The sequence below is a fragment of the Blennius ocellaris genome (genome assembly GCF_963422515.1).
Source record: "Blennius ocellaris genome assembly, chromosome: 12".
Classification (NCBI taxonomy): Eukaryota; Metazoa; Chordata; class Actinopteri; order Blenniiformes; family Blenniidae; genus Blennius; species Blennius ocellaris.
In genome coordinates, this window is record NC_137661.1 from 8,271,559 (window position 1) to 8,296,015 (window position 24,457).

The 24,457-nt window shown below is 41.2% G+C and overlaps 2 protein-coding genes across 2 annotated transcripts; both read left to right on the forward strand.

Annotated features, from left to right (window-relative positions):
• Positions 1–6,600: 6,600 nt before the first annotated feature.
• LOC308137832 (uncharacterized protein) lies at positions 6,601–16,509 on the forward strand. The gene is made up of 5 exons (XM_080506694.1): positions 6,601–6,702; positions 9,743–10,027; positions 12,392–12,958; positions 13,534–13,747; positions 15,880–16,509. Exons 2-5 carry the CDS (start codon positions 9,754–9,756, stop codon positions 16,136–16,138), a joined length of 1,314 nt encoding a protein of 437 aa, XP_080362820.1. The 5' UTR covers positions 6,601–6,702; positions 9,743–9,753; the 3' UTR covers positions 16,139–16,509.
• A 1,916-nt stretch (positions 16,510–18,425) lies between these two features.
• Positions 18,426–24,443, forward strand: ndufs7 (NADH:ubiquinone oxidoreductase core subunit S7). The gene is made up of 8 exons (XM_080506531.1): positions 18,426–18,472; positions 19,366–19,402; positions 19,981–20,052; positions 20,139–20,259; positions 20,882–21,061; positions 21,402–21,448; positions 22,218–22,306; positions 23,963–24,443. Exons 1-8 carry the CDS (start codon positions 18,457–18,459, stop codon positions 24,058–24,060), a joined length of 660 nt encoding a protein of 219 aa, XP_080362657.1. The 5' UTR covers positions 18,426–18,456; the 3' UTR covers positions 24,061–24,443.
• The last annotated feature ends 14 nt before the right edge of the window (positions 24,444–24,457 follow it).

Consider the following 24,457-nt stretch of genomic DNA (forward strand, 5'->3'; position numbering starts at 1 on the left):
GTTGGAGTTGAATAGGATCTGGGTGACGTGGTGGCATGGCTCTGACCCCATGGTGGGAAAAGTCATAGGTTGTGTGTGTGTGCGCGTTTGTGGGTGTGTGTGTGTGTGTGTGTGTGTGTGATCTGTCTCTGTCCTGTGATGGTGACCTGTCCACTTTGAACCCTGTCCTCACGCATAGTCAGCTGGGATCGGCTGCAGTGACCTACAATCCTAAAGTGGATGAAGTGGTCGAGAAGATGGATGGATGGATGGTTGGGATCTTGTCCATCAGCTGACTTCTGATAGATTGTCACACAGTGTGGCTGTGACCAGTGTATTCATCTTCAGAGGATGAAACCTGCTCAGGCCACGACAGACTTGACTTCAGAAGTCCAGCTTATGTTCATTTATGCAACGCTTGCTTATAGTTGCATCACTTCTGTGTCATAATGCAGTCAAAATAATATCTTCAGCTAGCTCCTTTGGAGTTGTTGTACAGTTCAGAATGACGACTCAAGGCAGATGGAATGCTTTGTATTTGCCTCTTGAGTTTAGAATAATAATAATAATTATTATAATTACATATCAGATCAAATCCTGGGTCTCTTGTTCATTAGCCTTCTCAAACCATCATAACTTTTAAATGTCTCATTCTTTGTTTTTGATAATTATTGCTGCTTTTACTCCTACCAGAGCTGTAGATAACATAACTTGCTGCAGTCACACTCAGCCCAGATCGTCTTGCATTAGAAATGATCCCGTTGGTGGACATTTCGCTGGAACGTTTCACAGGCTCAGGTCCCCAAATAAAACTTTGCCTCCATCAGGTGAAAATGATGGTGAGGAAAAACAAGATGCCTTCTGCTGTGACAATTGTATGATTTCTTATGTATTACTAAGATCCATTAAATAAATGAAATACAGCTTTTTAGGGTTATGTATTATATCGTGTTCATATTGTTCTGTCTCTCTTTCTCTTCCGACATGCTGTGGCGACTCCATCACAGAGATTACTTCCACAGCAGGTTTATGAATGATGATGATGATGATAAGTGTGTGTGAGTGCGAGCTTCTCTTGTCTCTTCAGAACCGAAACAAAGCTCTCGTTGCTTTCAAGTTCTCAGGAAAATCTACCTCTACCTCCAGTTTTATGCATTTACCCCACAGGGCTCGCGCTGCCGTTCAGGTTTAGCAGGAAAAGGTCACAAAGATTCAAAATAAACTTCTGCATCCAAGAGTACACTTTAATACAGGTTTTCTTTTATGTTTGTACGCGTGCTCATAATGTGTACAGATGATTTATTTTTTTTTGTCTCATGGGTTTACTTTGAACTCTCCGGAGAGTCTCGCTGTGTTTCTGTTCCTCTCTTATTGCCGGGGAAAAAACTTCTGCTGTTTCGTCAATTCAAACACCAACAACAGGGAACCTCCGGCTCAACAGCTAAATACTACCAGTACTGCAACAAGTACTGCTTCTTATACCACTGTCACTATAACAAGTCTGTTCTCAAGTTGGTTTTTTGCTCAATCCTCCTTTTCTTTTTCTATGGATGATTATTTGTTTTTTTTGTAATGAATGGGACGTTTCCCTGTAACCACAGCAACAGTGAAGTGGCAATGGGCTATACAACTGTTTCTTTTTTTCTTTTGTTTGTTCTATTTGAAGGGTGAAGAGCTGTTCTTGCATATTTACTCACTATGTGTTTGTGTGAATACTTTCATTTTGAAGCTGAAATTAATAAAATACCAACTTTCTCAAATGTCAATGGAGTTTTGAGTGTCCTTCCATGCCCTGTGTCCACAGATCACAGTTTCAGTCCGTCTCATATTCACCATCCGTCCATCTTCCACATCTACCACTTTACCTTAAACTGCTATCATGGAGAGCTGAGGTCAATCCCAGCAGTGACGGCAGCGTTCACCCTCACGATCACGCGTACGGGCGATTTACCGTCACTAATTAGCCTCAAACGTTTGTTTTTGAACTGTGGGAGGAAACCGGAGTATCTGAAGATAATCTACGCAGAACATTGAAGCTCCACACAGGACGGGACCCACCCATTCTAGAAGGGGCAACCTTCTGTCAGTTGATAGCGGCAGCCATTGTACCGCCATGCTGCTGCTGTTAGGTACGTTTACGAACACAATCCTTGGCTGCTCAGTCACGTGTGAAAACCCAGTTTCAATCATAACCGTCAACAACAAAGAACTATTCATTATGGCTGTCATCGTAAGTTTGAAAAGTAATATGGGAGGAGGGTTTTCACACCAAAGGAAAATACTTTTACCCAAAAAAGTTGAAGTACAGGCTGTCCGTGTCCCTCGTCTCCACCCGGGGGACCAGTGTGAGACATGGTGGTGGAGTTTAAGGAACCTGGAGGGGAAACATGTTGACAAACTGGACTGGAGGAGGAACGCTGAAGCAACAAGGACCAAACTATTGTTTGGGCAGCTGAGGTCCTTCAACATCTGGAGACAGACTCTGTCCAGGCGGTCTCTGAGAGGAGGATCCCGTCCAAACTGAGCTCCATGCTTCCTGAGCAATGTCTCGCATATTCTCTTCTAAAAACTACAAACATTTTAAATCAGCATGAAGAGTCGCTGAAAACCAAATAACTGCTCAGACCCCCATCGATATTTGTCATATTTCATCACTGAGAGTCTGGAAAAGTGCTGCAAAGCGTTTGTTTTCCATCAGAGATTAGAACTTTCCCCGGTACGTGTGGGCCATGTTTTCCATCTGGCTCCTCTGGTTTCCTCCTACAATCCAGGAACTTGCATGTGAGATGAGTGTTTGCCCTACGATGGACTGACCTTTGACCTTTGACCTTTGTCAGCTGTGATACCCTCCAGCATCCCATGATTCTTAACTGGAAAAACCAGTAGAGAACATGGCTTGATAAGTCTAAAGAACAGGGATCTTCAACTAAAAGGTCCAGATTGACAAGATTTCTTGAAGCGAAGGTCTTGGGGATCGTAATGTCTGACAGTTTGGTGGGTAATCAACTCCTGACTCTCAGATCAAATGAACTTAATGCAATTTTAATCATGTTTTTGTCTTTTTATATTTATTTTCATGTAACATGGAACTGAAAATATATGTATGACTGCTGATGTAATGTTCTCTCATTTATTAAATAACAGTCAGGATCATTTCAAAATGAGAGAAAAACAATAACACGTCAAAATTGTGCATGTTCAAATACAGTGCTTGGCTTCAGAATAATTAAATGCATTTTCATACATACATAGATGTTCAGACAAAGCAGCCACCCTCACAATACACACTGCAGAAACTGAGCTTGGTGCTGAAAGACGTTGAGCTTGTTTTCTCACCTCCAAGTGTGACGAACGCTTTGTTTTACTGTTTGTTAAAGATCGACCTCTAGTGTGCAACATAGGAAATAACAACTGGGCTCCCGCGACACATCAGCGAGGTTATGATTCTCTTGTCAATCTCACTTACGCTGTTTTATCTGTACAATGTTTACATATTTTCTTCTTAATCATCATCATCATCATCATCATCATCATCATCATCATCATCATCATCATCATCATTATTATTATTATTATTATACTATAACATGTCCTGTAGTCACTCAAAGTATTACAATACTATGTTTTATTATTCAGTGCACACTTTTCTCTGCGATGACATTGAAGAGAGAAAACTTTCCAGATGTGTTTCTTGTCTCAGTGATATAATCTCATTATTCACTTTAAGCAGATTCTGGTAATGTCTTATTGCTTATACCTGGAAATGATCCTAAAATATGAGATAATCTAAGATATATAGCACTTTTAAATAACAATAATAAAATCTGACAAAATATATGGTTTTGCGACCACATTTTCGGATTTTAATCTCGCTTTATTAAAATCAACACAATATAGTTCCACAGAGATACTGTCCGTTTCTTCTAATCAAAACTCTGACGTTGCTCCGCTAACTTGTGTTTGCAAAACCAATATTGTGAGCAGATGATTCAATCCCTTTTATTAAACAACTAAGATAAATTCTTGAATATTAATTATTCAAACCTCTTCACGTGTTGATCTTTGTTTAATGATTAAGTACCGATGAGGTAAAAGGAAAAGCATCCTTGAAAACGTCATCTCTACATGTTGATACCTATAAGCTCTCTGGCGCCCCCCAGTGGAGACTACTACTACTACTACTACTACACGCACGCACACACACACACACACACACACACACTCACACACACCCACACACACACACACACACACACACACACACACACACACACACACACACACACGCACACTCACACACGCGCGCGCGCGAGCTGACTTTCCTTGTGATGATAACACGTGATTATTCTGAATGTGAAGCAAATGTAGATATCATGAATAAAGAAAAAAACCTGCATTTTATTCCTGTTTTTGTCTTTTTGCAGCTGCAACATCTGTCCTATGAAACAGTGAGCCACAGGACAGAACTGCAGGATGATCTCTGCTGCCCTACGACTGCTCACGTTTTTACAGTGTCGGGCAGAAATGAGCTCTAAGACTACCCCAATTAAATTAAAATGTAAATAATATATTAAATAGAATATTCATGTAGTGTTAAGATTATTGCTAAAACTAATGAATGCTCAGGGATTTTTAATTTAATTTGTCTCTTAACGCAGACAGTGAAGGGTAAAACTGTTTGCCAATGCAATTTGATTGGAAGTAATGTATATTATTAACTATTGAATTACAAAGATAAGCAAAGAGCCAAGGAGAGGGAGAAGCACTAAACTGTGTTGGGGAGGCCATGAAGTAACTTTGTTTATAACTGCTGCATGGGCTGCTTCCTTCTTCCAAAAGGTGTTGCTTCTGAGTTGATCCCATGTCAGGTTGGATTTTCTTTGTAAATTTTTTTTTTTGGTTTAACAGAACGAATATTAATTGAATTGACTAACTGGACCACCACATTATCTTTCTTTTCTATTAAGCATCTTCACATTTCCCTATTTCCATATGTAAAATCTGATCAGAGAGGCAAGATGCACTCAGTGTTTGGTTTGATGAAGTTACCAGAATAGTTTTAAATCGGTTGAAAAGCTTCTCAGAAACAAAAATCCACAACCTGCAGATTTATAAATGGTCAGTATTATAAGTTTGAGTTAACATAAAGTGTATTTGTTCTTCAACCTTCAGTTTTACTTTGATTAACTAAAGTGCTTTTTTTGTTTGTTTTTCTGCACAAAACTTGCATGTGAGGTTAATTGACGGCCCTGATTTGTCCCCCGGGTGTGAACGTGGCTGTGAGTGTCTGTTTGCCCTGTGATGGACTGACGTCCAGGGTGAACTCTGTCCTCTCTGGACAGGATATAACCTTATCCAGGATGTATGTATGTTTCAGTGTTTCGAAAGGGAGAGTCACTTAGTTTAGTTAATTCCTTAACTTCAGCAGTCACTTGATCTTTCAGCTTCTTTGTTGTGGTAAATATTCTGACAAAATGGACGACCCAAGCTTCTAGGTATTGGTGCCCTACCTGAATTTTCTCTCTCTTTTTTAAAAATGTATTTTTGCAAACAAGAAACAAACAAACTGTAATAATAATCTAACTTTTTGCCACTTTGACTTCCTTCAGTTGGGTTTTAAAGAAAAAACTGACATTTTCCATTGAGCAGTTGGACTTTAATGATTGGACCATGAACATTACCACACTCCAATCCTATAATCCTACAATCTTCATCCACAACTTAATTCATGAGGACAGTAAATAAATTCTCAGATGTTAGTAGGTGAGAAATGTATTAAAGGAGCTCTGATGCTCTGATGCAGACACATTTCTGCTCTCTGTCTAAAACTAAAGGGTCAGATGCCAAAATGTTGGCAGTCTCAATTAGAACATCTTTTGAAAATATCTTATATTTTTGCCCAACAAGCTATAATGTCCGATTATTTAATAGGATTTAAGAATTAACATCTGGCAAGGCTGTTAACCAAGTTAAGTGAAAACTGTAACTTCATTTCAACATGCGCACTTCCCAGATTAAGATCATCTGACCAATGGATATAGTTTTACATTTAACATGAATTGTGGAAAAGCACAAAGAAGCTTAGAAATGTTAGTAGTATTTACAAAATGGAAAAACAAAAGTCGACTGTTCCTCACTGATAACTTGAAGCGCAGTACAAACCATAACACCACGGATGATAATTATATAGATAGTTAATTTGAAGTATAAGTCATATGGAGCACTCAGGAGGTAAACACATATAAACGTACAATGAGAAGCTTCTCAGCAGCTGTACACACACTTATCCGGCACCACGTGGACATTCTGTGAACAGTTTAGTTTGAGTGTAAATGTTTACTGTCCTGTTTGGATGAACTTGTGTTTATAATGAATGTGATTGGTAATGTTGAATTTGGGGGTAAACTGAAAGCAACTGCCTCTTCCTCCTCCTCTTCCTCCTCCTCCTCCTCCTCCTCCTGCTGCTCCGGCTTTATTTGCTCCATATGGTGTTTGACATGGTACCCAAGAAGACGAACGAAAAAAAAAAAAAACCTGGTGTGGGCGGAGGAAAAGCCTAGTATTTTGTCCGTCCTGAAATTTGATTCAGAAGTCCAGGATCCTGGAAGACAAAAAGCGAACGGAGGGGGAGGGAAGAAAAAGCAGAGAAGGAACGGAGGGTTTTTATTTTCTAACTGCGAGAAGGAGAGAACGCACCAACGGACTCTGCCAACTTTGACCAAAGTAAGTTCATTTGTATGGAAATCTTTGGAATCCATTAAACACGCACGACTAACCAATTGCATGGAGAGAAATAAAGCTACGCTCCAGTTGTGATTTAAAAGTGGCCTGCTCGAATTGCCGCTTAATGGAGATTTCTGAATGACTTGTGTGTCTTTTACGCACAGCTTTGTGCGGACGCGGGCGCGTTTCGCTTGATTTATTTATCAATGAATGAGGCATTTCCTGCCGGTAAAGCACTGAACCAGACAGGAAAATACTTTACTTGATCCATGGAGGAGGAATTGCGTAAAGGTTTGTGTTTGAGAGAGTTGCTCAGCAGCGGGGGGGGGGGGGGGGGGGGGGGGGGGGGGGTTATTTTTCAGCGGGGAGTAAAAGCACACTGACCCCCCCGACGCGCGCCTTTCCTCATCCATGCCAGCTCCGATAACCACTGAGATTTACTGCCCTCCGACCGAAAAGTCCAGCGGCTCATAATTGCGCTCTATACATGGTAAAGTCCTCATTTGTTTGGGGGAAGATCGTCGCCGCGGAGTTTGGTATTGTAGCCGCTGGATGTGCGCCAAATACATCCTGACGAGAAAACGCTCCAAATTCACTCTGCAGATGTTTAAGTTGTGTCAGAAAACAGTTCGCAGACAGACAGCACGACGAAGAAGCGCTGCTGGTGTCATTTTACTTGATCTCCAGAAAGAACACGCTTTCTTCTGAAATACTGCGGGTTTTTTCTTTTGCACTTTTTAAGCGCGCGATGCGTCACAGGACGCATGCGACTTTGGAAAGGTTGCTTTTATTCCAACCATCAATCAACATCTGAATGAAATCGAGAAACTTGTCGGATATTTAAACACGTAATAGTAAGAGAATGTGTTCTGCTGGACGAACCCCCAACCGTAACGCGTGCGTTACTTTTTAATTGATTGGTTCCTAAACAGAGCGCATATACGTGAATGATTTATAACGGGCCCCTTCGGGCCCCTTCAGGAAAAAGGACTCCAGTCATTATTACTATTATCTGAGCTCAATGTGGATCCCTTTCCCTCCCTTTTGCCCAGTGGAGGGATCGAGTGGATCCTCATCCTTTTAATAATAAGCGCTTCTTAATCAACCAGCTGACCAGAGCAAAGCCTTTTAAATACACGCATCAAGAAATCAAAGTCAAACACATCTGTCACATTCTAGGAATATAGAATAAAACACGTGTGTTTGGAGTTGAACTCTCATGTGGCAGGGTTCACCCCCCCACACCCCCACCCCCCACCCTTAGTGTGCTATTGGTCTTGCATTCATATTCATCATATCATATCATATCATATCATATCATATCATATCATATCATTTTCATGCGTCTTTTATATTACAGTAACGGTATGAAATATATACATTTGGCATGTGAGTAAAATACCTCTGAACTGTCATGAGTCATTCACTTGCAAAGAGCAAAGTTTGTCTTAAATGTGTTCTAGTGTGATCAATGTTTATTAGCTTTTTCCCCCCCCAGTTAAATGCTTTTCTACTGTTTTCTTGTTAAATACTAGATTAATTCATTTTCTCAAGTTCTGCCGTCTGAACTACAATAATGAATGTTGTGACCTCCAGAGGACTGCTGAACATCCTTAACAGAAAACTCTCCACTGGTGACCATGGAGTCTGAAATAACTTGTCTGGTTTGGTGAATCAGAACGACTGCATTAGTCGAAACTGGCGAAAACCAAATAGTCTATAAATGCTGAGGCGGGGAGTCCCTAATTTTTTTTTTTTTATGTTGAACCAAAGCTTAGTTTCAAAAGTACTACCATAGTTAACATTAAGACTTATATTACATTCAGTTATATTGGCCACTGCTTTTCAATTCCTAAATTGACACATTCCAACACGTGCAATCATTTAATAAACTCTCCAAAACAAATGTTGACTGTGTGCGTCTTATTCTTTGTAGTGTTTATGTGAAGCTAAACTATCTTACATGCTTGACAAAGTTGTATTTTTTGCTGGAAACCTGCTGGCCCTTACATTATAATGACCAAAACATGTCACACTTCACAGGTTTGTGAATATGAGTAATACAGATTTAATTCCCAGTTGGAAACTACAAAATATCACTACCAAATCGTTGTCTGATTATTTTAAGGACCAAAAATATTTTAACACCACATTATATCAATTTGATTACCAATAGGAAGTTAAATACAACATTTCAATGCCATAAATTAAAATGTCTCATAAAGTAATGTCATTAAGTAGTGAATATTAGTATACTATACCCTCCATACATTACTAGAATATAAATGTTTCCAGCACAAGTTTTGTACTTGCAGCATTTTGTGACTCTTGTGAATGGGAGCAGCCAAACAGATGATCATCATCATCATCATCATCATCATCATCACCACGTGCATACTTATGATGTCTGTTGACTCTGTGAGAAAACAATGTTTTAAACTTTAGACAAACAGCGCGAACCTGCTGAGAAAACATTACCTCTGAGTGGAAGATAAACTCTGACTTCCTGTCAGTGGCGACTATGTCCATAGAATAATAATATTAATTTCCTTTTCTCTCGTGAAAAGCTCATTTCCTCTCAAAATGTTGTATGCTCAACATCGGTCTAGGTAAAATGATGATAAGGTTTTGCTTTGTAAGCATTTCCACCCCAGTAATCTGTCGTCCTTGTCATTGCAAACAGATTTACAAAAAGGATAATGTGGACTTATAGAATGTTTAAGGTTAAAAGAAGCAAATGAGGCCCTTTAAAAAAAGATAAGAGTGCACTAAAATGAAGGAAAATACCAAATAATTTGGTCATGTTCACAATTTAATGTCAATCCTATTGGATTTCATTGATGAGAAATCTAGATAATTGTTTACTGCTCAGTGCAACAATCTCAGAGGTTGGTGAATGGCCGAGCCCTTTTACAGAAATTGAACATGAAGCACAGTGAGATGCTGGACGAGGCGACTGTCGCTGTGCGTGTTCCTTGTTTGGTGATTTGAAGGGACTGAGGTCTGGCGTTCATCTGAAACTCTGCCTGCTTCCTCTCAGGTTGTGTGACTATGAGCACCTCGGGGCTTCAGGCCACGAACCGGCAGAATGTGAAGGAGCTCGACAGCATGAAGGAGTCCATCAGCGACATCATCAACCAGCTGCAGGACATCGACCCGGCCCGGCTCTCCTTCTCCCCTTTCCTGGACCTGGACACTCAGATCTCCTTGGCGCCGGTATCAGACAGTCCCGAATCCTCGGTGGAGGAGCTGCACTCGTCCTCCCACTCTGTCTCCGGCTCCCAGCGCTCCCTGGAACCGCCACCAACCACTGATCAGCAGAGGAGTGAGTTATTACTGCCGCTTTTTACCATGTGGCCGTTGGAGTTGAGGGCCGGCCAGAGCAAATTAGCAGAGGACTGACGCGGAACTGGAGTTTAGTGCTGGATCCATAGGGAGTTCAGAGAGAGTCATGACAGATCAACAGATCATAATCAATCGACGCAGCTTTTCAAAACAGGATTTTGAGGAGATTTTCTTTAACCTGCAGCAGCTGTGGATGAACTCAACATCATGGCCATTAGTGTGTACATGTTGTAGGACCCTTTAAATACTTTATACGGCTTTTAGAAGTGGCTTGTGGTGCAGGGGGAAGACATATAAAAGCAGTATGGGGCTGGAAAAAAACATTGTTTCGGCGGGAATGAAACACCGGCACAAATATTCCCGGTGACTCCTGGTGTTTAATGGATGTTGTTACAACGGCCTGCAGCTAAAGGGGGTCTGGATATTTTCACATACTGGACCAAATTCTTTGGTTTGCTCAATTTTACTTGTTTAGACAATTTCTGCACAAATAAATGCAAAACGTTATTTATCAAGTTGTTTAATTTGATTATTATGAACAAATCCAGCATAAAACCTACAAGACAGGAGAGTTGGTCACATCTCTTTGACTTGATGGTGTTTTTGGGGCTGTGATCTGTAGATTTCAGTTTAATCAGTCAGAAATGAACAGGCCATACCTTATTATTAAACATACGAAGATGGACTACAGTTTCCTTGTTTGTTTTAATGAAGGCAAAACTAACCGACGAGGCAGGAACTGTATTTGTTGTTGGCTGAATAAGTTTCAGCAATGAGCAGAAGTGCCGGTACACTCTTAACTCAGGCCAAAGCTCAGGCACCGGAACAAAAATCGGATAAATGTGGAGCCAATGATCTCTTGCCTGTACTCACTGGAAAACTGTATGAGTCCTGAAATATTCTGAAAGTATAAAAGGAAAACACTGTCATTTGAGGAATGTGTTTCAGACCGACTCTTCAAACTGTTCTTTTATACAGGAACTGGAAAGGACCTTTCCCAAAACGTTGCTTTTTTTCAGTTGACTTTTGATTTCAGGAGCTGTCATTTTATGTATTTCCCTTATTTACTTTGTTTTGAGTGTGAAATGGGAATATTGGTGCTATTAAAGCATAAAGATAGCTTCACTTTCAAAAGGTTATTTCAACTTTTAAAAGTGATGCTTGGGTCGGCTCCGGCCTCCAGCAACCTCAAGTTGGATAAAGTGATATGAAAGATGGATGAATGGACGTTTGGGTAGAATAACTTAATGTAAATCTGTAAAAAAGAATAAGAATAATACCATGTTCGCATTATTCAATCAGTACAGTACTTTAAATTAATTCAGTGAAAATGTTATGGTGCCCTGAGTAAACTTCTTTCTCCAACTAGTTGAATGCACCAATAAGATGAAAAAAAAAGAAATTTTAATCTTCTAATTGTAGAGTTTTTATACATTTTTCAGTGTTGAGACAACCATAGCAAGTTATCCCAAATATACGTCTTTGTCAGAAAAATGTGCGATGACTTTTTTTTTCGCAAACATTGCCAATTCTTTTTTTAACAGCATCCATGAAATTAAGTTGAAATGCCTTTAAAAGTTTAAACATGTTAGAGTCAAAATGTGAGTCTTCATGTGATGTAAGTGTTTAGTTCATGCGATGGTGTGTCGTATCGTATCGACCCAAAGTGGAATGATGTTAATCCACTAAATTTGGACTCATTTCTTCCACGTTGAAAAAAACACACATCAAAGTGTCTTGATCAGTCGCTGGGAATCACATTTTGGCCGTGCAGAGTGAGAACATGCAGCCTCACAACATGAGAATTTATATGTTTTTCTCAGACACACTTCTGCTTCTCGGGGCGGAAAAAAAAAAATTTCCCCACGGTAATAATAGTGACTGAGACTTTAAATTTAGTCCCGATCTCTCTCGTGGAGCCTGGGGGTGAATATAGCCCCCCCCCCCCATCGACTGGCTATGATCACTGTGGCAACCACTCTGGCATTTATAGCAGCTGACTGCTTGATTGAGGAGCCGCCGTCTTAATCCAACACCAATAAACGGAGGCATGTCTATTGCCTCCCATTTTTAGAGTGTCACGCTTCAGAGAGCAGGTCCCGCATTGGCAAACACACAACAGGTCTTCAGAGACGTTTCACCTCGCTTCGTTCTCCTGTTCAACATTCACAATTTCTTTGGGCTAAAAAAAAACAACCTCATTAATGTTGTTTACGTTCTTCTCTTGTCACAAACGCGACATAAAAACCCTCCTCACTAGAAATTCTTCTAACTGTTGATCTGGATCATTTTTATAACCATTGGCTGTGGATGGCGTATTGAAAGTGTGCTCTGGTTTGGACAGGCTCTGCTCCCGGCCACCAGCAGCTCAACGTCACCCTGGCCGAGGAGCCTCGAGCGGATCAGGCGGAGGAGGGGGAGCTGGATCAAACCCTTTCCAGTCCGATCATCACAGCACATAATTTGGACGCCGCCACGGAAAACTGCATCGGCTCTCCAACCCCGGCCTCCGAGGGAGACGTTCCCAACGGCACAGACACGCCGCGCTGGAGCCCACAATCCACCACTCTGGACTGTACTGTGGACGAGGGCCGGCCTCTGATAGGCCCGCCGCAGGAGAGTGTGGAGCTGGCCGTGTGGAGCTCACAGGGGCAGGGACAGGCTTGCGTGGCCACGGAGGAGGCTGCAGATCGGGGTCAGTGCCGCTGCCTCTGCTGTCAGTGTCGGTGCTGTCAGGGTGGCCGAGTGCCCGCTTTCCTCTCAGCGTTGGCCGCCCTCCTCTGCTCGGCTGGGATTTTCTATGCACTCTATTTCTACGTCCCCATCAGACCCCCAGACTGCCCCGACGTGAGCGCCCGCATCGTCTTCACCCTCTGCTGCTGCGTCGCGGCTGCCGTCCCCATCCTGCTCGGTAGGCCTCACACACCTGCACAGTGATGTCCAAAGACAGACGAACGAGTGCCTCAGACGAAAGATACAGATTAAGAGCGGATTTGGTTTGTCTGGCTGCCTCGTCCTGGAATGTTTCAGTGTCTCCCGTCCCCTTTAATTTCACATGCTTTCGCCCTCAACGCAACAGATGGGCCTCTGGAGAGGAGCGTAATTTCCCTCTCCTTCACGTAGCTTTAAATGGAAACTACAATAAGAGACTGGCTCCGGCTCTCATCTCACAGACTGTAGCCTAATTGTTTAAGAACATTTTAGTCACTTCCCACCCTGGGTGACTAGTAATGAGAATACAGGTGGCAAAAACATCCCAAACCAAACTCAGTACAGACAGCGTTCCCAGCTCCTTCCTATCAAGCTGACACCAGTGAGGAATATTTGCATGTGAGCCATTGAGTCGGCAGTTGCTGTATTCAAATGAAGAAATTGTAAAAACAAAGTGCGCTGTCAGACAGCCTCGTCTGAAATTGAGAGCCATTTGTGGAAAGATGGCCCATATTCAAGATCCTAACTGACTTATTGCTGTTTTATCCCTCACAGCGATGCTCTTGGGTGCAACATGCCAGTTCTGCTCTGGCTCCTTCAGTCTGCAGGAGTCGCCTCCGAGAAGATGGGCTGTGCAGCAGCTCTTTGTCGCAGCGTCCTCACAACTGCTCCTCCTTTACATCCTCAACCTCATAGTGATGGCTGCTTTACTGCCCCAAGACCAGCTGAAGTTGGTCCCTATCCTGGTTGGCATGTTTATCATTGGAAGGTGAGGTTTAAAACTGAACCAGAGCATGTTTTTTTTTTTTTTTAAATTAAAAGTGGCCTTGTAAAACCACTCAGAGCTAATGAGATCACACTGAGCCTGGCCTGGTTTAATTACAGGTCCTTCAGGACCAGAAACAGAGGCCACAATGATTCACAAGCTGATTTTAGAATGGCACAGTGTGATAGAGGTGATAAAAGGGTATCATCCTAAATGTGAACATAGATACAGGAATAACTAAATCTTAAGAAATGAGAAGTAAAACTGACTAAAATAACTTGAGTTCAATGTGGAAAAAGTGCAGCCTATGAAACATTATCAAAGACTAAATGAAAAAAAGAGTGTCTGGAAGACATTTTCCACTCATTTCTTCAATTATTTCTCTGAATTAAAACCATTCATCTGTTATGATAATCTTCTTGGACACAGTCTTTCTGACACGGTGGTTATACTCAGAATTTATTTATTTATAGAATTTATTTTTCCTGCACTCAAGCCTTCCTCCTTTCTCTGTTTTGTCAAGAAAGATTATCATATTTGTAAGTCATAGCGAATGGTGTCTGTTCTGTCTGACTCCGTGTGATAAACATGTCACACTGGACGGGTCATCAGTCCATCACAGAATCAACACTGGGCCTTCTTGCTATACGTTACAATGCTTTCCAACACTTCACTATGATGCAGGTAATTTATCCCCCCAAAACAAGAGGAACAATACTGGTTTAAATGTGTATTGAAAGGGAAAGAAAACTCACTTTCAGAGCTCAGAACTTTGCACTGTTAGTCACATTAACACACGAGTTCCAACAGAGCTGCCATGCAGAGGTTCTCCTAAAAAGTTAGAAAGTTACTTTGCATCGTTCACCATCTCACTTTGTCCTGTCGTCTCTGTCACGTCTGCAGACTAGTGCATATTTTGTTGTTGATGAATCATAGACTAAATGTCACAGCGATTTATTCAAAAATTGATGAGATTTCACTGAGTCCCACAAATATCAGTCACGTTGGACTCAAACCTATATAGATTCTTCTTCTGGAAATCATAAATGTACTTTTAATACATCAGTCACCGAGACGACAACATTTTTTACTCACTCAGTGCAGAATTTGACCGACTGATAGTACCGAACCTCACTAAAAGTCAGTAAACTCCATTCACATGTGAAACTCCACGTTGTTATTTCAGTCCGAAGCTGCTGACTGACGGACGAACGCTGCTGTCCGCGGAGCCACGCCGCTAACGTGGCTAAAAACGAACTCAACCTCTGTCATTACCAAAAGCCAGAGGGAAGCTTTGGCAGCGTGTTGGAAGGCGGCGCAGAGCTCAAACTCTGGCAGGAGTAAACATGAATGCAGCTAAAACTCCGTGAGAGCATAAATATTTGGCAGTTTTATAAATGGACAGTCGGGGAAAAGGTACACAAGGAAGAGGGACGCTATGTTATTATATGCATGTTATAATTTGTGGTGAGTGTTTCTGACCAAATCCTGAATGTTAAGTTCTCTCTCAGTATTCATGTGGTGAAAATAATTAGGATTCATTTATTCCAAGCAGGCTTTATCAAGATTGTAGATCCGTAATAACAATGATTTTCCATTTGCGGGAAAGGCAAGTACTTGAAACAAATGCGACACTATCACTGTTGAGAAATAACAATTCATAATAAAACAAAAGAAAAGGAGCTCTACTGTGGTTTGAAACGGCTCCTGAAAGGTTGTGGTGACGTGTCATGCACAGTTGTGTTTTCTTAAAGCTCACAAAGGTCTGCTGTGGTTAAAGGTATTGTAAAAAAGTCTTAATTGTACCTGGAAAAACAAAAAAATGGGGTGGGGAAAGAAGCTATAAAAGCTACATGTAATTAAACGTATGTAAGAATACAGTTTGAGAGCAAAGCTCTGCCAGGGAGCAGACTCGCTTGGAGAGACAAGTTTCCATGACAGATTGATTTAAAGCTTCCAAACTGAATTTCCTGAAGATAGACGTTGATCTAACTTAAGTGATGATGGTTTAACTTGTAATCAGGATCCATCAGAGGAGCTGTCAATGTTTTTTTTTGTTTTTTCTTACAACAGCGTTTTGAACTCCATCTAATTTCCTGTTTTGTTCTTTGTTTTTTTATTTCGATCCTCCACAGGCTTGTTTACTGGGCCAGCTTGAACACGTGCAGTTCTTGGCGAGGCTTTGGCTCCGGTCTGACCGTCTTCCCGCTCCTGGCCATGGTGGCCCTCAATCTGTTCCTCATGTACATGCGTAATCTCCAAGAGCCGCTGCTTTTTGGTTCTCAGGACGTCCTCTATAATCAGGTCACCCCGTCTTCCTGGTCCGCGGACGCATCACAGAGGCCGAGTGACAAACCAGACGTCCGACCCACAGACATCCTGGACGCTCAGTGAGGAGGCGAGCTGCTCTTTCTTCTTGAAGAGGAGAACTTTCCAAAAATAGGCCATTCCTGTGGTTGGCAGTTCGGCACGGCTCTACACACGCCGCCACCAAAATGTCTCGCTCTGTGACGGCTTCACTTGTGTCTCTGCTCCTCCTATGCCAAGCCTTTTTATGTGGATTCATGCTTATTATCTGCAATGCAAAAGCTCTGCCTGCCAGTGGCCGAGGGCACGTTTGAACAATGCTGTACTCATAAACCATTTGTCCTTTCAAGCTGTTCCAGTGCCTGTATTTAAAAGTTTTTGAACTCTTAAGTACTTAAAAACTCGGCTATATATAAAGCTGAATTTCATATGACTTTAAAACACAAAGCAAAGCAGTGACCGTCATGAAACTTTATTATTATTTCTAAAAGTTTGTACATGATGATGAAGGCAGAATAAAAGCCAGTTTTAAAAAAAAAAATAAAAGAAAAAGAAATGAAACTTCTTTCCATTGTGGGTTTTCCACTGGCCTCTTGCTTTCTGTGTTGCTCCAGCTATTCCTGGAGAAGCAGCACTGTCATTATGTGATAACGTGCTCTCTCATTCGCTCCAGCCTGCGTCCTTGATGCCGCTGATGAACTTTCTTGGTTTGTGACCAGAACATAATACGACGAGCAGCTCCCCAGATTGTTCACATGTGTCGATGACGGCAATCAGCAGGTCGACGTAAACATACTGTATGTCTCATCATATCACAGTCTTCTTCAATTTTTATAATTAACTGAACAAGCACACATTTTTATTTTAACTATAAGACTATATAGCAGAGTACTAGTGAAGATGTTCAATCAAATTAACTCATGGAGAAAATATGTTAAAGCGACCTTTGCTATCACTAATTTTTGCATAGTTGTTTCTGATAAAGGTCTAAGTCTAGGATTATAAACATTATTTGGAATTAGGACTAATTAATATGTTATAAAATTAGTACAATGCAACATTTAAAAAAGGGAGGACATAAGAGGCACTCAAGTGAAACAATAATTTTCATTCTGAGTTTGACGTGTACAAATAACTAAACCTGCTCCTTCTGACAACACAGTTCATGGTGCAACTCCACTGGTAGAACCACTCTTGCCACAGACGAGAAAGGGAAAAGTTTACCGCAGCTGCATGAGGGACATCTCGCAGAGTGAGGACACAAATATTAGTATTTACTCTTTTTATATCTATATATAGCTGAAGTCCGAAATGAGTACTATAACACAAAGGTTTCAACTTTCTGTCACAATAAAGTGTAACAAACACAAATATTTCAACACTAATAAATATTAGAAGGATATATCATATTTATTCACGTGGCATCCTTCAAAAACAAAGTGGCCCCTTAAATGTCTCACATAAAAATGTAAACAGCCAAACAGCACTAAATGGAAAAAGTCCTTCAAGAGCCAATACTAAGACAGCCGGTTGAAGTCAAGCAGAAAATAATCAACAAACTAATCAGAAGCAAGCTTATGAAAATATAAAATATGTCGTGAACTGTTACTTGACAATGACAAAGAGATATGCTTCTCTTATATAAACTTGCAGTTTGTTCCAAGCCACCAGAGCACAACAACAAAATGCTGCTTCGCCTTAATTTTTGGAATTTAATCTGATGTGCAAGATCATGTGATGCTTTAAAACCAATGAACTACATTTGAAATCAGTCCTGAAAAAGAAAGAAACTGCAGGCAAGCAGCGAAGGGATGCTAAAACTGGATACCTATGTTTTTGAATTCTCTTGCAGCATTTTTATGGTAGTTACATCCTGTCAACTGACTTATTTAGAAATAAAGTGAACTGCAATAAACTAGACACAGCGATCAGCTCTATTGATGTTTTCTACATAGAATAAGATTAATATTGCAGGTGCCAAAGTAAAACTGGACAGTAAAACTGTCGGATTGACGGATTGACAGTCTAATGGGAATAAAACGTTCTAATGTAATCTATTACATGACGTGCGCGTTCCCACATTAAAACACAAAGTGGTGTGACGACTAAGCAAAACTTATAGACGTTAAACTTATTTTTGGACGCTTAAATGCTGATACTGTTATATTACGTGTGATATATATATATATATATATATATATATATATATATATATATATATATATATATATATATATATATATATATATATATATATATATATATATATATATATATATATATTTATTTTATAATTTTTTTTTTATGTGATATTTTGAGCCCGTTTTACGCGGTGACGGTGGCGCAGCGCCCCCAGCAGCTCGCGCTCCGACACCGCGCAGTTGTGACGTCACACAAACTTAAAGATGGCGGCGTTGGTGGGTGAGTGATGTTTTGGTCAAATGTTCATGCTTTTTTAGAATAAGCGTTCCCACTGTTGTCAGGCTTGAGTTACTCGGGGTGCGGGCAGAAGCGAGTGCTCCGAAGTGTGCCGCTCAGGGAAGAGGTGGCGTTCGCGGCGGATTTTGTAACTTCCAGCGAGTGCGCGCACTGACCTTGCTGGCTACGTCTGTTAGCATAGCGGCTAACGAGGTTAGCTTATGCGAAAGCCGACTGTCAAAACACAACCTGACATTATCTTGATAAACTCCTTCAAAATACAAGAGCGTTGAGCTCCGTCTCGTGTCTTGTCTTGGGGTGTTATTTGGACCGTTTGGTGCCATTTAAGAGTCAGATGTGTCCTTATTTTCTGTGCGTGTCATTGCTTGTGATTATCAAACCAAACTCTCCACATAATCCCACATTTGAGTGGTTTTTGTTTTGTAATTACGGAGACTATGCCGCGGAGAGTCTTGCTTTAATAACTTTGGACAACATAAAACATTACCTCGCAATTCCTCATTGCTAATTAAAGAATATTTATGACTTCTTCCTCGCGTCGCCTCCTAAAATAACGTGGAAGTGAACTCGGTGTGGTCATTCACTTTATAAACATTAGAAATGTGGGTCAACCTGTCTGAAAAGTTTTTATCACGATCAGTTCGTAGGAAACATTCATCACAATTGCATTTGGCACTGCAACAATACATTATGTGTTTAACCAACTCATCTGCTGACTGAAAAAGGCAAACATTGGGAAAAGTCCATTCATGAAATATTATTAGAGTTATGCAATTTTGTGTTGATAGGTGAATTAGCTATTGAAATAATCAGTGCAGCTGTACTTGTAATTCTTGCTGCTATTTTAATCTCAGTCTGTATCATTTGTTTTGCAGCACCTCGTCTGGCCCTGTTTGGCTATTTTTCATCAAGGTAAGAATCCTGGCGTCAGGATAAATAATAAACATACTTACTCCTCCAGAAACCAAAGTAGAATGCGCTTTACATGGACGGCTTATTATATATACATCACCGTTTTCATTCTTTGCAATTCTTTCAAACCCAAGCAGGGAGCAAAAACAGAATTATTTCTAACCTGCTCAGTTAGAAATAAATGTTTTATTTAAGTGACACGCCCAAACTAACTTTACTCACAAAAGGCTGACAGGTTTGCACTTGGTTTGGTTTCATGGCAGCTGAGCTTTTAGCTTTCCTACTGTTAACAGGAACATAAGTTAATTTCCTAAAAAGGTCGTCAGGTTTAGGAGGCTCAGACAAAGTCAGAATCATCTGCTCTTCACTCACACAAAATAATAACGATTATGACAACATAGTACTGCAACGTTGTGTTGCTCTGGAATTGTTTTGTGTCATTTGTTGCTATTTCTCCATCATGAGGATAAATGTACTGTTTTTAAATATATTTTCAAAAGTTTGTTCGGAAAACAAAAGTTTTTCCTTCTGTCTTTTTCTTACATGTCTTTCTGTTTCACCTGCCGTCTGTTCCACAGACCCATTTCGGTATTCGCCATTCAACATAAAAGTCTGCACAGCAGCACGAGAAGTGAGAATGCCGGCACGAGGTACGTTTCCAAGAAGCATGGCGTTGTAAACGTCGACCAAAACCCCCGGCAAATGTTACAGCCCTGCTCGCTCTTTTTGTTCTCAGCGTGGTGCCAGTCAGGGAGAAAAGCACAGCGGTGGCTGCGGCCAAACCAGCATCTGTGGCCAGCAGCAAGGGGGAGTATGTCATCACCAAGCTGGATGACCTGGTTAACTGGGCACGCAGGGTGGGTTGTTGAGAGACTCTTGTTCTTTTCCGATTTGTGACTTACAACTGTGAAAGTGTCATTTCTAATAAGGTCTGGCGATTCAACGTGGTCGGAGTGAAAGAATGTTGTTTGTCCGCCTTTGTTGCGACTCCAGTAGAAATGTAAAGGCAACATTTAATCTAAAATTCTCATTATTTATCCTTTGTTTTGTTAAACTTTTTTTTGGGAGAAAGGCTAAACTGCTCATAGTTCAGCTTTTTGTTTTTAACTTGAGTACTTTGTGGGTCAAAATGTCTCCAGATTGTGTGGTTTTGATGTTTTGGGGTTTTATAAAATGCAGTTGACATCTTTCACAGTGTTGAGTACATGAAGCCATGACTTAATTCACAAACAATATATTTTCAGTTCAATATTTATTAGTCACATCCCCAGTCGACACTTCTGAGTGATGGGTGTGATTCATTGACACTTTTTCCACTAGAAATGAACTCATAAAGGATGTAATGAGTCGTCTTTCCGACTTATGTAGTTCTTCTTAAACTTGCCCTCCTAATAACCAGGAAGAAATCAAAGCTGCGTCCCACATAAAAGAGAAAAGCTCATCGTCACATCGAAGTCATGGTGTCTGCTCCCCCCTCAGAGCTCCCTGTGGCCGATGACCTTTGGCCTGGCGTGCTGCGCCGTGGAGATGATGCACATGGCGGCTCCGCGTTACGACATGGACCGCTTTGGCGTCGTGTTCCGAGCGAGTCCTCGGCAGTCCGACGTCATGATTGTGGCGGGAACCCTGACCAACAAGATGGCTCCTGCTCTGCGGAAGGTGAGCGTCGAGCGTCGGCGCTGGAGCGACAGCAAGAGGAGTGTTCGCAGTAACGCTCTCCAAGCGATGACACTTCTCGGGGTGCAGCACATTGTCTGAAATGAAGGGAAATGTGTTTTCTGTGCACAGCTTGTAGAAACAATGTATGTTTGTCTGAGGTCTGTGTTTGTGCGAGGGCAGCTCTGAGAACAGTAGAGCTGTGCAAACCAACGGCGGATTATGACCAGCCTGTCGGTGGATTTGTAGACTGGCACCCCGCCGCTCTCCAGCTGAGTCCACAGATTAGCTCCTCGCCATGGCGTTGTATAACGGTGACTGCACTGCTCCTTCTATCCAACAGGTGTACGACCAGATGCCTGAGCCCAGATATGTCATTTCCATGGGAAGGTAGGTTCCCACCTCACATAATTAACTCTCAGCTTTCTGTCCCAGCCTGTCATGTCCTGATCAAACCTTCCATCTCGGCCTTATACACCCTGTGAACTGAGGTTCTAATGGCTATTGGCATATTGTAATTGTCAACTTGGTTGTTATTTCGAGTATTTTTGACATCAAATGTGTTTCTTTTTGCTCCTCCAGTACCTGGACTTGAGGGTTTTGAATAAGGCTGCAACAATACAAATGTATAGTACAGTTATGACCATCCTCTAACACTTTGATGCACATGCATCCTTTCTTAAGCGCCGTTTACAGCAGCGAATTTGGATAATCCCTTGAAATGTGTACTATAAATGTCAGTCCACTTTGATGTGGTTTTTTTTTGGGAGGAGAAATTTCTAAACCTACAAAAATCACTCCTCACTTTGATGTCTGGTTCTTCATGTGTTTAACGAGCTGCTATTTTGACGCTCATGCTGAAACACCTAATTCCAAACTGCAAGCCTGATTATCTTCAATTATGGATGACGTTTAGATCATGGTAAATGAAACACTTTCACTGAAGATGTGCTGCTTAGTTTTTCCCCAATATTGATGCTTTTTTTTTTTCCCTCGTTGTGCATTTTCGTACTCAAAATGTCACACGTGACACCGCATTAGAATCAGACTCGCTACTCGTTATATCAACAGTGAGATTCTTTTTGTGGAATTGTTTTTTATGTTTTTTTTTTGCTCTTTCATTGTTTATAAAACGATCCTCTCGAATGTCTTCTCCCAGCTGTGCTAACGGAGGAGGCTACTACCACTACTCCTACGCTGTCGTCAGAGGCTGTGACCGGATTGTCCCCGTGGACATTTATGTTCCAGGTGAGCATCGCGAGCTCCCTCGCCGTATTGTTAACATTTGTTCTTTTTTTTAGAGGACTGTAGCAAATCGTGCACATGCTTTGCAACTTTATAGCCACAAGTATGTGGACAGGTTTGATTCCGTTCTGGCAGTTTAGTGAAAATGCCGTTGGCTTCCAGCTTTGTGGAATCAGGTTTGTTGGAGAGACTTTCTTCTGTTGGAGCATCATAGTACGTTTGCACACAAAGTCAAGTCCACAAAGAAGCTATTCTGAATGGATTCAACCTTGTTTGACGTTTGTTCCTACTCTGTTCTTGTATGTCTGTGACCCTGTATGTTCATATATGTCGGACAACAGACGGAAAATTGCCTCAAGCTAAATCCGGCTTATTTACCGCAACCTTGTGAAAACTCACAAGACTGTCGGGACATTCATTTGCATTGTTTCATCCAAATAAATAAACAAATAAGATGAATAAATCAATGTTTTGTGGTGGAACTCAGCCCAACTCCGGTCCACAAATGCAGCCAACAATCAGTCACAATTTTTTTCATAATGCCAATACAATTTTAGTTCTTGTTCAACTTGAACTAGAAAAGGCTTGATGAAAGATGAAAAGTTGTATTTTCTAGTTTGAAGTCTTTGACCTTCAATGCTTAAGAGCATTTGTCTTTTGTCTACATTTTGTATGTTTAATACCACTATTGTGGCACAACATGCTTTGGAATCCAACAAGCCGCCTTTAAGCCATCAAACTTGTCATTTTTTCAAATTGTGTCTTAAAATTTAACATTGGTCTGCAGAGGGTCTGTGTTAGATCTTCAGCTAAATTTGTGAAAATGTGAGTGGATGTGCGTTGACCTCCAGTGGTCGAGTATTAAAAGGTAAACATGAGCGCAGCAGGAAGTTACCGATGTTCCAGTCAACGACATATAAATATTGACTGCTATGAGTGGTAAAAGAGCAATCTGCCTTATGTTTTAAAGTTTAAAATGACTCTTGTGCTCAACAATCCTTCCTGCAGAGTTTTGACGCGCTCATAATATTTCCCACGGTCCAAAGGAATACAGACAATTTAGAGATTTAATTTCCTTTATTTCCAGTCTTTTCCAACGGGGATCTTACCACAGTGGCGGGGCATTGGCAGACAGACGGCACAACCTAAATGCCCACTAGATATAGCACAGGTGCTGCAGTCGCCGGTGTACAAAAATGGAGGCGGAGCCGCTAAACGAACTGCCAATAGCCCACTAGATCGATAAGTCAAAACAACAAATACATCGTGATCCATCAAATTAAATATAGGAATTAAATGATAACCAAAAACATTGAGAATATTGAATATTGTTAGATTCCAGCATTTGGCTCCAACAAGTTGTAGACATAGTATCCTGGTGTCTGGGCTCATCATTAGGAAAACACGTGCATAAATACTGGTCGTCACCACACCAGTCCTTTACAGTGATGTCATCAAGCCTCTGATCATACATAAGAGCAGGTAGTTAATTTTGATGACGACAGTCAAGGCAGCCTTAGTAATTACCTGTACGTCTCTGGGTGGGTGCTTGTGAGTGTTGTGAGCAGTGATACTTATGAATAAATCATCAGTGTCTCTGGTGTTGGTCTCTGATCAAACGGAGTATTGGATGTCCTGTTTTTGTCGTCCTGTCCCCAGGATGTCCTCCGACTGCTGAAGCTCTCCTCTACGGGACTTTACAGCTGCAGAAGAAAATCAAGCGAGAGAAGAAGCTGAAGATCTGGTATCGGAAGTGAATGTGTAATGTGCGTGTGTGTGTGTGTGTATATCTGCTATGTAAATGATGTTTCTCTTGGAGTGCTGCTCCTCGTCCATGTAGAGCTGCAGGATTTACCTTCATTGTAATATTCACTCACTGGTGTTTCTGTTCACCCAGAGGCAGAGGCTCATCTGTGGGCTCCTGCCTCAGCTTTAGATCAGCCTCAACTTCCTCCTCTGTGAAACTCGAGAAACGTTTGTTGCTCTTGCCACACTTTGAACAGTTTAAATGAATCTGAAGTAGCCCTATACACTATAATTCTCTTTTATAATTAGACCTTTGGTCAGACATAAACAGAAGGTTGAGTGGCAAAATACAGTGTGGTTAATGTTATTTTCAATAAACTGCGCTTGCATGAAATCCACCATTGTGAC